The sequence below is a fragment of the Macrosteles quadrilineatus genome, unplaced genomic scaffold, assembly GCF_028750875.1.
Source record: "Macrosteles quadrilineatus isolate MER2022 unplaced genomic scaffold, UCM_ALF_1.0 Scaffold_1__1_contigs__length_201487025, whole genome shotgun sequence".
NCBI classification, from domain to species: Eukaryota; Metazoa; Arthropoda; class Insecta; order Hemiptera; family Cicadellidae; genus Macrosteles; species Macrosteles quadrilineatus.
The window spans coordinates 155,293,687-155,306,754 of record NW_026542594.1 but is presented as its reverse complement, the minus strand read 5'-3'; the positions used below and the strand labels follow the sequence as shown (position 1 = coordinate 155,306,754).

Below are 13,068 nucleotides of genomic sequence, written 5' to 3'. Positions count from 1 at the left end.
CAAGATTATTTCTCACAATGTTTAGAAATCATCAAACTCAATACCTACTATGACTTCAGCAACAGTCATAAGATGAAAAACATCTTTACACGACACGAGATAGAGGTGCTCAGGGTTTACTTAAGATAAATTCGAACATTTTCGCAAAAGGGTACGGATTTAGAGCTCCACACTTTACTCAATCTAACCTGAAAATGCTGCATCTCTATAGCCAATATGATTCTACTAAAGTAAGTATCTGTGTTCGGATTCCAATCTTATCAAGGATCAAAGAAACTTTATTTCATAATTCACAAAATACAATGGGGGCTATAACAATATTACTAATACTAAATATAATTTACATCACAAAATAAGCTGTTACAGATTTAGAAGGGAGCAGACGAAAAATCACTTTCAAAGTATATTCTGACCAGGATCAAGATAACCTTATATCATACGACCTCACGGTATCTAAACCGTGTATAATTAAATATTATGACTGCTTTTAATTTTATGACTATGGCTGAGTGGTTATAGTGCTCGCCTAGTAATCTAAAGGTCACCGGTTCGATCCTGAGAAAAGTCGGTAGCTTTTTGATGGTTCGAAACTGGACCCAGCGCTGTTCCTGATCATTGGACTTAAAAAAAATATCCTGACTAATGAAACCGCTGATCTTAGTCATTAACAAAGCTACACAGGTCATCACACACCATTCTACACGCATCCTTCACTCATATTCGGGTTAAAATACGCACCTTGGTGGCGTCCGCATCTCAATGATTGATGATTGATATGTTCATCATCCATTGTAAGCACGGGCAAAGTTACTAGACTCCGTTCACAAAATTCAGGATGTTTTAGGAAAAGAATAATATAATGCCCACCACTTTCCACGAACATTCTCTAAAATAGTAGTTCAACTGAGAAGATCATGTTTGCCAGTCAGCTGCAACATAAACTAAGAAAAAAATAGTGGGGAACTTCCCCATGCCATGCCCAAATCGCCTAAATTTGTTGAACGGAATATACTTTCAACAACATATTTGTATATTGTGGTATTGAATTAAATAAATTATTATTTATAGCCTCTAAAACATTTTTTGATTTAGTTAAACTCATCTTCACAAATAATAATTACATAAGTTAGCAAACCATCTTAATAAAGAATAAAAAACACCTACACATATACCAGCCTCTTTTATATATGGTAATACCGTCTATTTACTTTATTTTTTAAATAAAGGAAAGTTTATAAAGAAAGGCTCTGGCTAGTGGCTACTGAAATTTGATGTTTTATCATCAACCGGTCATATCTTGGTCTTGAATTAATTGTAGTACTAGTACAGTATTTCGAAACAGTAATATATTCCCTGCTAAAACCTCCAAACTCAAACAATATCATAATCATAGGGGAAAAGATGGACAAAAAGAGCAGAGAACATCGTAGTATCATGGATAAATATTCCCAGACCACCAACGAAAAAAAAAATAACCTAAATAGTAAATAATAAACCTAACCTATATCCATGTTTCCATGTTTGTCAATATGTCATTTTGTATAGCATAATAATTAATTGTTACCTGTCACATTAATTTTCAACGTTTAGTTAACAAACAGTTAAAGTTAATGTTGAAATTTTTAATGGACTCCTACTTTAGTTGGTCTAAACAATCACAAGCTCTCTGGATTTGAACATTTTTCGTGCTTGAAAGGTTATCATAGGCCTTGTGTAAAGGTTAGTTTAATAATTATTCTTTGTTTATCCCAGTTTCAAGAACATGAATTAGTGTTTGGACATCGAACCAGTAACATCGATAGTAGTAGTATCGGCTGCACTTTACTTTAGGTCCTACACTTATTCGAATGAAAATATCTATTATTCGATTGTTTCATTCGATATATCGTTAGGTTGGTTAGGTAAGGTTAACCTAACCTAACTACAGTCGATAAAACAATAGATTAATCGATATGTCGATCGATATTTTCATTCGAATGAGTGTAGGACCTAAAGTAAAGTGCAGCCGTAGTATCGATAGTCATATCGGCCTTTAAACATTTGATTTAAGGTATGTCCGATATTTAGTAAAACATCGACAAAATGCTAAATAGGCTAAATTAAATATCTATTTACTTCATTACATTTTGTAAGTTAGGCCTACCGTACAGGAAAATATAAATATTACACCGTAACCATAAAAGTTTGGTTACGATTGTCCGCGCGGTTGGAGCTCATTTTCAAGCATTTGGAGTTGTTTTTTTTAGTTTGTGCTTGTGCGTTTCGGTTTATAGGTGTAAAATGTTCGATACAGACAAATTAATAGAACTTGTTAAAGACACACCATGTTTGTGGGATTTCTCAAGTTGTACATATTTCATGTTGTACATTTCTCATGGGTGTATCTTCCTTAGTTATATGCGGTCGAAGCAATTGAAATAGCTCGTCAAACGATGCTATCTACATGCGATAGTAATAAAAAAAACTTCCGAACTATGGTTTCGCATGTGCTCGTAAACGGTTTGGAACACAAATGGTTTATCGGGATGGACCCAATGATTTGGGTTAACCTAGGCTCTAGCTTACCACACGCTTCTAAATGCACAAAGTAACATAAGTGTTTCGTCCATGACTACAACAAGAACGAGTGAATTAAACCATAACCATGTTCTAATCTTACAGTGCGTAGACTGGGAAACCTCCAACCGGAAGCGGTTCATCCGCTCCGTGTGGCCGGGACATCATCGCGCGGCTTATGATCGTACGATCATAAGCCGCCCGGACGATCCGCCACAAGTGGCCTGTCCTATGAGAAGGTTCTTTAAATGAGATTTTGTAGATCTGGCGACAAACTAGTCAAAATCGTGAAATTTACATGTACAATTCATTCACCAGAAAAGATGGACATGCATTGGCGGATCTAGAACAGCCACAAGGGGGGGGGGGGCGAACCAGGGCGTCCAGGGGGTTAGGGGGACCCCCCCCCCCCCGAATAATTTGTATAAAGTATGTCTCCAAAATGGCAGTTTTATACGATTTCTTTGTCCTAAGTTAGTGTGACAAATTATTTTACGCAATTTGTATGCACTACTGTATTACATGCAGTAAAAAATATATGTATATGCATGCCCAAGGGGGGGGGGCGGTCGCCCCCTTCGCCCCTTTTCTGGATCGGCCACTGTGGGCATGTCTCTCAAAACCATGTAACATAGCCTACTTACTCTTACTCTCATGGCCATTTGTACCCCAAGTGGTAATGGCCTCACCAACACGCCTCCATGTCGTCCTGTCTCTTGTGGTATCTTCATTCACTTCCATCCCTTTACTTCATCAGTCCAGCGTTTCTTCGGTCTCCCTCTTGGTCTTCTCCCCATTGGATCACTTTTCCATATTTTGATATAATGTGCTTGTTTCCTCTCTTCTAATGATGTGGCCTGTCCAGCGAAGCCTCCTGCTTTTAGCCTCTGCGATTATATCAGGCTTCTTGACAGGTCCCTTAGTTCCCGATTATGTTTAAATCTCCATACGTCTCCTTCGTTTTAGGGACAAAGATTTTGCGCAGGACCTTGTTTGAAAAAACATAGTTTTTCTCTGTATTTTGCTCCATAACCCAGGTTTCAGCTCCATAAAGAAGGACAGGTCTTACATCTTTCTGCCTGACTAGCGCTTTTCTTCTTTTCTACCCCTATGCGCTGCTTTACTTTTACTAATATTAAATAGTGGTTTGACCCACATTCTGCACTTCTGAGACTACGAACATATAGGATGCTTGACTTGTGTCTTTGGTCAACAAGGACATGTTGATCAAATTGGTTTTTAACCAATTTATCAATTTATTTGGTTTGGAGATACCCATGTTTCCTTGTATATGTTTTCGTGTGGGAACACAGTGCTTACAACTTTGAGATTCATTACTCCACTAAAACTTACTAAGTCTTACTCTGTTATCATTGGTAACTTCATGAAGGCCATGTTTACCAGCAACCACTTCCCATATACTTTCTTTGCCAATTTTTAGATTGGCATCCCCAGAACTATTCTAAGGTTATACTTGGGTAACTAAGTGGTTAATGCACGTAGCTTAAATACATATAAATATACAACTGAGCAATAATTTTAACCTATTTTATAAATCTTACATAGGCACTAACAGACACTAACTATTTAAAAGTTATTACAAGTATAAACCTTTGAATTAGAGAATTATTTGCAGATTATCTAATAATTCCTGGTTGACCTAAGAAATAATACAATCCCCACAAAATTTGATACCGTACAAACACCTACTATGAAGATTATAACGAAAACCATAGTACCTACTTAATAACCAAACCGTTTTCCAGGTAGGCCTACTACAGTATGGAAGAGTTCCGGGAGTGTGCTGATATCAATGAAGGCAGCAGATACAAACATGAGAGAACTATTGTTCATATAGACTTGGATTGTTTCTACGCTCAGGTTGAAGAATTAAAGAATCCCGAGCTTTCAACTAAACCTGTGGGCATCAAACAACAACATTATGTAATCACAAGTAATTACGTTGCTAGAGAATATGGTGTTAAAAAGTGTATGTTGATAACAGAAGCTTTAACATTATGCCCAAAACTAATTTTAATAAATGGAGAAGACTTGCACGATTACAGAATTATGTCAACCAAGGTCTCTGATATAATAAAACAATTCAGTTCTAAAGTTGAAAAGCTGGGATTGGATGAAAACTTTGTCGACGTTTCTCATTTGGTTGAAGTCAGAATGAACTCTGGAGGACAAAAAATAGTCAATTCAATTCAAGGTCATATTTACAAAAATGAAATTGAGGTGAATTGTGGCTGTGGCTGTAGAGACAGACTTACTGTCGGTTCACACATAGCAGAAGAAATAAGAAATAAAATAAGAGAAGTAATAGGATTGACTTGCTGTGCAGGTATTGCTCATAATAAGTTATTGGCTAAACTAGTATGTTCCACACATAAGCCCAATCAACAGACGACTGTATTCCCATGTTCTGCTTCTACCTTAATTTCAAATCTGAACCATGTACGTTCAATACCTGGCATCGGAAGGAAAACAAGTGATATACTCGAGGCTTTGGGCGTTTGTACAATCACTGATCTTCAGAATTCATCATTAAATCAACTGGAAAAACATTTAGGTAAACCACTTGCCTCTTGGATAAAAGGAGCTTGTTTTGGTGTGGATGATTCAGATGTAAAGGAAAGTGGGAAACAACAAATTATAGGTTTAGAAGAAGCAGCAAAAATGATAGCTACAATAGAAGAGGTACAAAAACGGATTTCTTCTCTGGTTGAAAGAGGTCTCATATTAATCGATGAAGATGGTCGCTATCCCACAGCACTTCGTGTAACAGTACGAAAATACTCATCAAGTGAAGAATACTCTAGGCAGAGGGAGAGCAAGCAATGTGCAATAAATAGCTCACTATTCAAATCAAAAGCTAAAGAAGAAATTTGTGAAATTGCTCTTGGTTTGTTTAAACAAATTGTTGACAGTAAAAAGCCATTCCATTTAACACTCATAGGAATAGCTTTTACAAAATTTGTAAATGTATTACCGGCAAAAAGTTCCCTTTTAAAATTCATGGACAGTAAATATGTAAAGAAATCTTCAAAATGTTTACCGGGAACAAGTGTTGAGAGCGAGGATATTTATGACAAAAATAACAAGCCTAATAATATTCCAAGTGAAAAATCTGGCAGTCCAGCAATTCTACCATTAAAATTAAGTCATATAGACAAATCGGTTTTAGACGAGTTACCACCGGACATAAAAGCTGAAATATTGCAAACTTATTCGGAAGAGAATACAAATCCTTCAACTTCTCAAGGATATTCACGGTGCCCTCCTGGAGTTGATGTTAGTGTATTTAATGAGTTGCCATTAGACATTCAGATGGAATTACTGAAGGAATCAGAAACCAACAATTCCAATCAATCAACTTCCAAGAAACAAAAATCAATTTTTCAATACATGAAAAGAGAAAGAGATACTAAATAAATAGTTGGTTGAGAACATAGGTAGGCCTACTTTGAATTATTGGTATTTAGTTTATTTCTCCAAATGAAGGAATGATCATCAGCGTATATCTAGAAAAATATATTTCAAATTTCATCTGTCCTTGGTCAGAAAATCATAAAAAACTCAAAGATGTATGTTTATCTAAGTTGTGGAATGTATCAGTTTAAATTTTGTCCTCATAATCTATCAGTTGCCTTGTCAAATTTGGTTCACTTTTTAAAATTTGATTGGTTTGGTTTAGATTCTGAGCTATGTAAATATGAAATAGGCCACAGGAATGATGAAAAGTAATGAGCATTCTCCACGTTTTCACAAAACCCTGAAAAGGTATTTTATCTATAATAATAGGCTATTGTTTTAACTTGCAATGCACCTTAAATTTTTCATTTTAGCTATTACTCATTACCGGTACATGAACTATTGCTTAAAATACCCAATAACTGTTTTAAAGATAATTCATACTTACAATGTTTCTTAAAATCTAGCTTCATCAATTAGGCTACACCACAGAAAGATACAGAGAAAACATATTATGATACATATGAAACAACCGTGCGCACATTTCGCAACAATTTCGTCGACACTAACGCCCAGTGTCATCTTACATGAACTAGACTCTAAAAACGAGCTTCAAAATTTACAATGGGATGAAAAGTCTACTTTATTGGTTAGTCTATGCTATTGGTGAATATTCTTGAATTAGTAAATTGTCTAAATTAACCCTATTATAATCGTAAAAAAGGGTATTGCATTATTCGTTTTGCCTTGGAATCGAACCTTATAAAAGTGTGCAATCTGCACACGGGTCTCCTTGTATTACTTCACTTTAATAACAATGGTATACCCAATGCTTTAGCACTAGCATATTAACTCTAGGGGTTGCATAGACTATTATATTTAAGGTGTTTTGTTAGATAGTTTTATTAATCGATAGAACTAATAAATGGCATGTCGATCAGGAAACAACCTTGTTTAGAATCACACCATCGGCAACTTTTAGATTTGAAGGTTGATTAAATACTTACCAAGGGCGGGTCCAGGGCTAATTTTCGGAGGGGGCCATTCTATCGAGGGTGTGGGGTTATTCTAATTCTAGGCCAGCATGGCCACAACGTCTGGGGGGTATGGAATACCCCCCATTGTGGGAGGGGGGTCCTCCCCCGGAAATTTAGGAAAAGTTATACTTACAAAGTCGACATTTTAAGCACTCTGACGAAGAAAAAGTTTGATCTCTTGTAATCTGAAAGGGAGAGTTTAAATGCAAAACTTCCTTAAACCATTGATAAACCTTTTTCTGTACTTACCAGCCCTGTAATTTCACCTATCTATTTTTAAATGTTTCACATTGTATTCCTTTAACAATGATTGTTTCAAAAAATAAAAAAGTTCCTTGCTTACTACATTTTTGACGTTTTTAGTGCTGTTAAAAATCGACCATCAATCTTAATTTGCCTAAATAAACTACAAAAAAATATGTCAAGGTTCAAACTAACTACACAGTAATAAGCACTGTCTAAAAATGTATAAATTTGAAGTCTTCATGTTAAAAAATAAGTGTAGCAAAGGTATGTTTGTGTAAAAGAGAGAGGTCCATACGACCCGCCGGTGGCGCCGGCCTCAATATCCCATCATTTTGAATGGCGGGCACGGCCCGTTTTTCCACCACACAGCGCACCAGTATCCAGGGGAGTTAGATTAAGCATACTCCGTATTAAGTTATAATGTAGGTGGTATCTGTAATACATTTCCCAGCCAGGCAGGTGAGCGTGCGAAACTGCGACGTTGATGATGTATACGCTCGAACGCACATGTCTACGAGTCTACGTGAGTAAATGAATACTCTGTAGAAACGACAGTGTGGTAGTCAGGTAGATATCGGCAACGTCGCACTCGTAGTACTGTAATGGTGGTTGCTCAATCATGAGTCTAGACTAACCTAACTTAGAAAACAGCTAAGCAAAGCTTAAGCCATAAACGCTTCCATTACTTACCATTATTATTTTGTCATGTGCTTGTTCTTAAGCGGAGGGATGCACATAGGTTGAATCTTGTAAAACTGTGTTACTAATAAAAAAACCGTAACAAAACAAATACTCAACTGACTACTGAGCCGCATTTTTTTTTATAGTGGGACGGATGTACTGTATGACTGACGTGAGGAAGGCATGGGATGGTGGGAAACGGGGATGTGCGCGGCAATTTTTAAGTAAATTTTTCAAATTATAAAGCTTGAAAAAAATAAATAAAAACCTGATTCTCGGGGGGGGGGGGGGGGCATGGCCCCTATGGCCCCCTCTCTGGAACCGCCACTGATACTTACTACAAAATGTCAAGTTATTCTTGAGTCAAAAGGTATCAATTAATTAATTAAATGCATAGCCTACAGTAATTCAGATTCATGGAGCTGTGATTGCATCCTCGATTTCTTAACTTCATCTTTTCTTATTTAAAGAAGCTATGAATACTATGTGATTGATACTTTTTAATATAATGCTTAATATTTGAATATTATGATTAGTAATAAATATATTTTATTCTTTGTTGCAGACAAGAGCAGTTCAAGATCCAGAAAGAAGAAGAAATGGATATATCCATTCCACAGAAGGTTTTGAAATATGAAGAGTTCATCAATGATGTCCTTAAAGAGCAGTTAAAGAAAATTGAATTTGATATTGATATAACTTTGACTGAAATAGCAGAGTTCATACAACTAGGAAACATCATTCAAGCATTGCTAGATAACAATCTTGTGCAAGAAGGTGTAAAGACTCAAGTAGATTTAGGATGTAACTTTTATATGCAAGCATTTGTTAAGGATCCATCTAAAATTTTAGTTGATATTGGCTTGGGTTACTATGTTGAGTTTACTCTCAGTGAAGCTCTTATAGTCATAAAAAGACGCACAATTGTTCTTAACAAAAAAGTGGATATTTTAAGGGATCAAAGTGCTCAAACAAAAGCTCATATCAAATTGGTATTGCATGGTATTCAAGAATTGCAAAATTTAAAATAAAAATTCTTAGCAGTTGATAACATTTTAATGATTTCCCCTTATAATATAGGTAATTTGATTTATTTTCCATTGTTGATTTTAAAAAATAGTGAAACAAGTAGACTTTTATTTTTGTCTAGACATTGAATAGTTTTAAAGTATCTATATTTGGTTCAATCAATAAATACCACACAGACAATGTATACAGAAAGCCATCTGTCCAACTCTTTATTCCACTCTGCTGCAATTTTTTTAAAGATAAAGTAAACAATTACTTTTCAAGTCAATAACACAACTCGTAGCTATTAGTAAGAAATCACTCTTATATCGAATTTTCTCCAAAGGGAAGAAGCTATTGCCATTGGTTGCATCGTAATACCTAGACCTAGTACCATTTTACTTTTTCATTATGATGTCTCCAGACACCAAAAACACCATTGAAATTTATTTAGGATACTGTATATTAGTAATGTGAAAGTCGAGTTGACTCAAGTCAGGATTTTGTCAACTCGAATTGAGTCCGAACGCACACGAGTAAATCCTTAGGTACCCGAAATTAAGTTACACCACTAATCATTAAGTTTACACCAACAAACTACTCGGTATTATTGGTAAAAATCAATTAGGTCAATGAGTATATAATGCGGGTCTACTCGCAAGGATTTCTAGAACGTTTTATCTGCGCAGGTAAAACGTTGCAGTCAAGTCGTTGCAAAGAAATGCATCCACGGTACAGGTTTCAGCACCAACTTTTAGTGTAGTTTTGTGATAACTTTCAGTGTATGTGCATGTAATATCCATCGATATATAACTACTACTGGATTGCGCGCTGTCCATAAGAGCTGTGTAGAGAAATTCGGTCGCGTACAGGTGTGTGTGGCGGGACGTATCGCGGTGTTGCAGGCGCCCGGTAGGGGCAAAACAGCAACTCGCGCCGCCACCCGCTGCTATTCCTGCTAACGAACTATCCCGCCAAAAAATTATTCCGCCACTAGCAACCCCGCCAAATCTATAATAGTTTTTTTTAACAATTCGAGGTCATGTACGAAGAAGCAAAAGTAAACCACCTGTGAATGAATCATCCTGCCAGTTATTAGTGGACAGATAGCACTTTCACGTGGTAGTTTGGTTAGCAATGTATGAATTAATGAAATATGAAATAATGATTTATTCCACCATAATTACATTACATACAAATCAAATAAAAACTTGGAATTACGTTGCCACAGCATCCAGTTAATGTGACAACGTTCAATAAAAATTAACAATATAAAGTACATTCTATAAACTTTCAGTCCAGTCCACACATGAAAAACACCTTGCCACTCTCTGTGGCGTCTTGATGACAGTTGTTAAATTAAACAAAATAATAATATTATTACAATAATAGATATTTACAATAAAAATATATTAAAAAATAAATCCTATATAAGCAGTATAAAATCATGTAAATCGACAATTTAAAACAAGATTTGATAATTACAATACAAAACGTTAAATTTGCAAAGATTTAGAAAAAAATTCTTTATGTTACAACACTATTTTAAAAATCTATATTTGGCGTCTCAATTAACCACTTTTTTATTTGAATAGAAAATAACTTTAAATTTGCACTGCTTTTGATATCGTGAGGTAATTGGTTAAAATATTTTGGCCCACTGTACTGATAAGACTGTCTAAATATTGATTTGTTTACTTTGGGCAATCTAAATAATCTTTGACTGTTGCTTCTTGTGTTTTATGAAGGATTGTTTGTTCCATTATTCCCACTTCGAATATAAAAAAGTCTTAAAACTTTATAAAAGAGCAGGTGTTGAATTGGAAGTATTTTTAAATGGACAAATAATGGATAGGAGCTATCTCTCTTCTGAGACGGAAGATCAAAATTCTTCAACCTCGGCTAAACAGAAGAGATCCTACGATAAAATCCATGCGTGAAATGATTGTAGTGTTTAAGAAAAAACTTAAAGCACCTGGTTAATAGAGGTTTTAGAGGAAAAGTTGTCAGGATTTCCGTTAGATTTAATTGCCCATTCTATGAAAAATAGTAACACCAGTAAATTCAGGACCGTGTATTCAGAAAAAATGAAAGAATTTGCTCTCACTGTCTATTTTTACAGTCCTAAGGCATACAAATACAGAGACAAAGGCAATTGTTAATTGCGATATTGATGACTGTGAAGAAAACGATGTAATTGACTTTCAAAGAGTGATATCTGCGGAAACTGGATCATACTATAAGAATAATGTATCAGTATTATATGTCTGGTTTTATTGTTAGAACAATATTAGGTACAGTAACATCCTTGCAGTAACATGTGAAGAATGTGTTAGTCTTTTGACAGCTGACGAATGCAATTTAAGTAGCTACACCCATATGTCTAACGTTGACTTTGCAGAGGTCACACACGAAATTAAGCTGATAAAATCGGAAATTTGTTTTTTTTTTTAATAATTTGCTACAGTCATGCTAAAGAGCAAACCATTGCACTGTCAAAAGTTGGTATTCGTCAAAAGCTTACAAAATTAGTACTTTTTAATCATGCGTGAAATGTAGGCTACTCTGTGTGGTACTGTATTCAAATACTGTACAGTAAATGGTTTTTGGTACTTCAGTATTAAACGGAGGCCACATTTTGTCAGCGCGCTGCGGCGGTAATGTTAGGTTGGGTTATCGTAAATATTATGTGTGTAGGACTTTCCTCGCTTCGTTATGAATCGAACGATACTTTCTATTATGATAACCCAACCTAACATAACCGCCGCAGCGCGCTGACAAAATGTGGCCTCCGTTAAATACTGAAGTACCTGGTTTTTATACAACTGTGCTGTATTTTTATTGTTTAATTTATCAACCTTTTTATAAAACCCATAACCCAAACCATCCAAGCAATTTTTTAAATACAACTACTATGTTATCGCTCAACTTTATAACAATGTAAATACACGTTGTACTCTATAGCAATTACTGTAATAGATTACTAACTTATATACTTTCAGTTTTTAATATAACTATATAAGTGAGTCAAAATATCCCCCGATGAACATTTTTCGTGAATCAATAGTTAAAATAGGGTAAACAAATGCTATCACAGAGTCAGTGCGATGTAAAACCCAAGCACCGTGCGGGTTTCTTGCCCCTTTCTTGCCCCTACCCGACGCCTTCAAGTGCAGAACGCAACCACTGATTTCGGCTCGGGCTAGCGAGCTCAGCCAGCAATCCAGTAGTAGTTATATATCGATGGTAATATCATGGAAGATGTGTTACTGTGGTCAATTTCTGCAGCCAGTGTTACAAGAAATCAAAGAAATAAGTCTGAGCGACGACGGCGCTTACTATGGTCAAGATGGTTACTAAAAAGACAACCAATTTCATAATAGTTTCTCTGTTCACGTTCGAATCTACTGCTTTGTATTTTTCAAAAGTCTTTTTCTTATCACAGTCACTATGTTCCTTACTCTTGACCCTCCATTAGTAAGGAAAACTTCTGTACAGTTCGATGAATTCAACAATAAAATCACAGGAACATTGGCGAAGATCTGAGATCGTAATAAAAAAAAAAAACACACTTATACTCCTGACAGCATGTGAAGACAACACTGCATACTGGGGTTTTGAGCGTGAAGACGGAGTTGAAACGGATGACAGTGTAACCACGCAACGACTTGTCTGAAAACGTTGTCAAAACTATGCTCTCCACAATAGTTTTATCGCTCCGCCTTCCGTCTCCGCGCAGTTCTCAAAAGTGCACAGTTTTGCGGTACACACGCAACGATTTACATGTGCAGGTAAAACGTACGGCAAATCCTTGCGTGTAGACCCGTCTTTAGACTGGGTTTTATTGATTATTTTTATCATGAAACTATGAATTCGTAGGGGGATACTAAGCTGACACAAAACCAGCCGACTCGACTCGCAAAACTAAATGTTATTGGCTGAATAACGAGTCCAACTCGCGAAACTAACACAAAATTGGTCGAACGCAAGTCCAACTCGTTAATTTAACACTCCATTGACGAGTCTGGCTCATACGACAACTCGAGTTGACCATGAGTCCACT

The 13,068-nt window shown here is 35.9% G+C and overlaps 2 protein-coding genes across 2 annotated transcripts; both read left to right on the top strand.

The window, feature by feature from the left end:
• Nucleotides 1–1,492: 1,492 nt before the first annotated feature.
• On the top strand, nucleotides 1,493–8,690 carry LOC128983038 (DNA polymerase iota). The gene is made up of 3 exons (XM_054402167.1): nucleotides 1,493–1,719; nucleotides 4,323–6,014; nucleotides 8,563–8,690. The coding sequence occupies exon 2, from the start codon at nucleotides 4,339–4,341 to the stop codon at nucleotides 5,992–5,994; it is 1,656 nt and encodes a 551-aa protein (XP_054258142.1). The 5' UTR covers nucleotides 1,493–1,719; nucleotides 4,323–4,338; the 3' UTR covers nucleotides 5,995–6,014; nucleotides 8,563–8,690.
• On the top strand, nucleotides 6,029–9,031 carry LOC128983039 (protein UXT homolog). The gene is made up of 2 exons (XM_054402168.1): nucleotides 6,029–6,342; nucleotides 8,563–9,031. Exons 1-2 carry the CDS (start codon nucleotides 6,293–6,295, stop codon nucleotides 9,026–9,028), a joined length of 516 nt encoding a protein of 171 aa, XP_054258143.1. The 5' UTR covers nucleotides 6,029–6,292; the 3' UTR covers nucleotides 9,029–9,031.
• The last annotated feature ends 4,037 nt before the right edge of the window (nucleotides 9,032–13,068 follow it).

Excerpts from the sequence above, each read along its gene's own strand:
- LOC128983039 (XM_054402168.1), top strand. The coding sequence starts at position 6,293 with ATGATGAAAAGTAATGAGCATTCTCCACGTTTTCACAAAACCCTGAAA. Across the intron at positions 6,343-8,562 it reads TTTCACAAAACCCTGAAAAG|ACAAGAGCAGTTCAAGATCC; the intron begins GTATTTTATCTA and ends TCTTTGTTGCAG.
- LOC128983038 (XM_054402167.1), top strand. The coding sequence starts at position 4,339 with ATGGAAGAGTTCCGGGAGTGTGCTGATATCAATGAAGGCAGCAGATAC.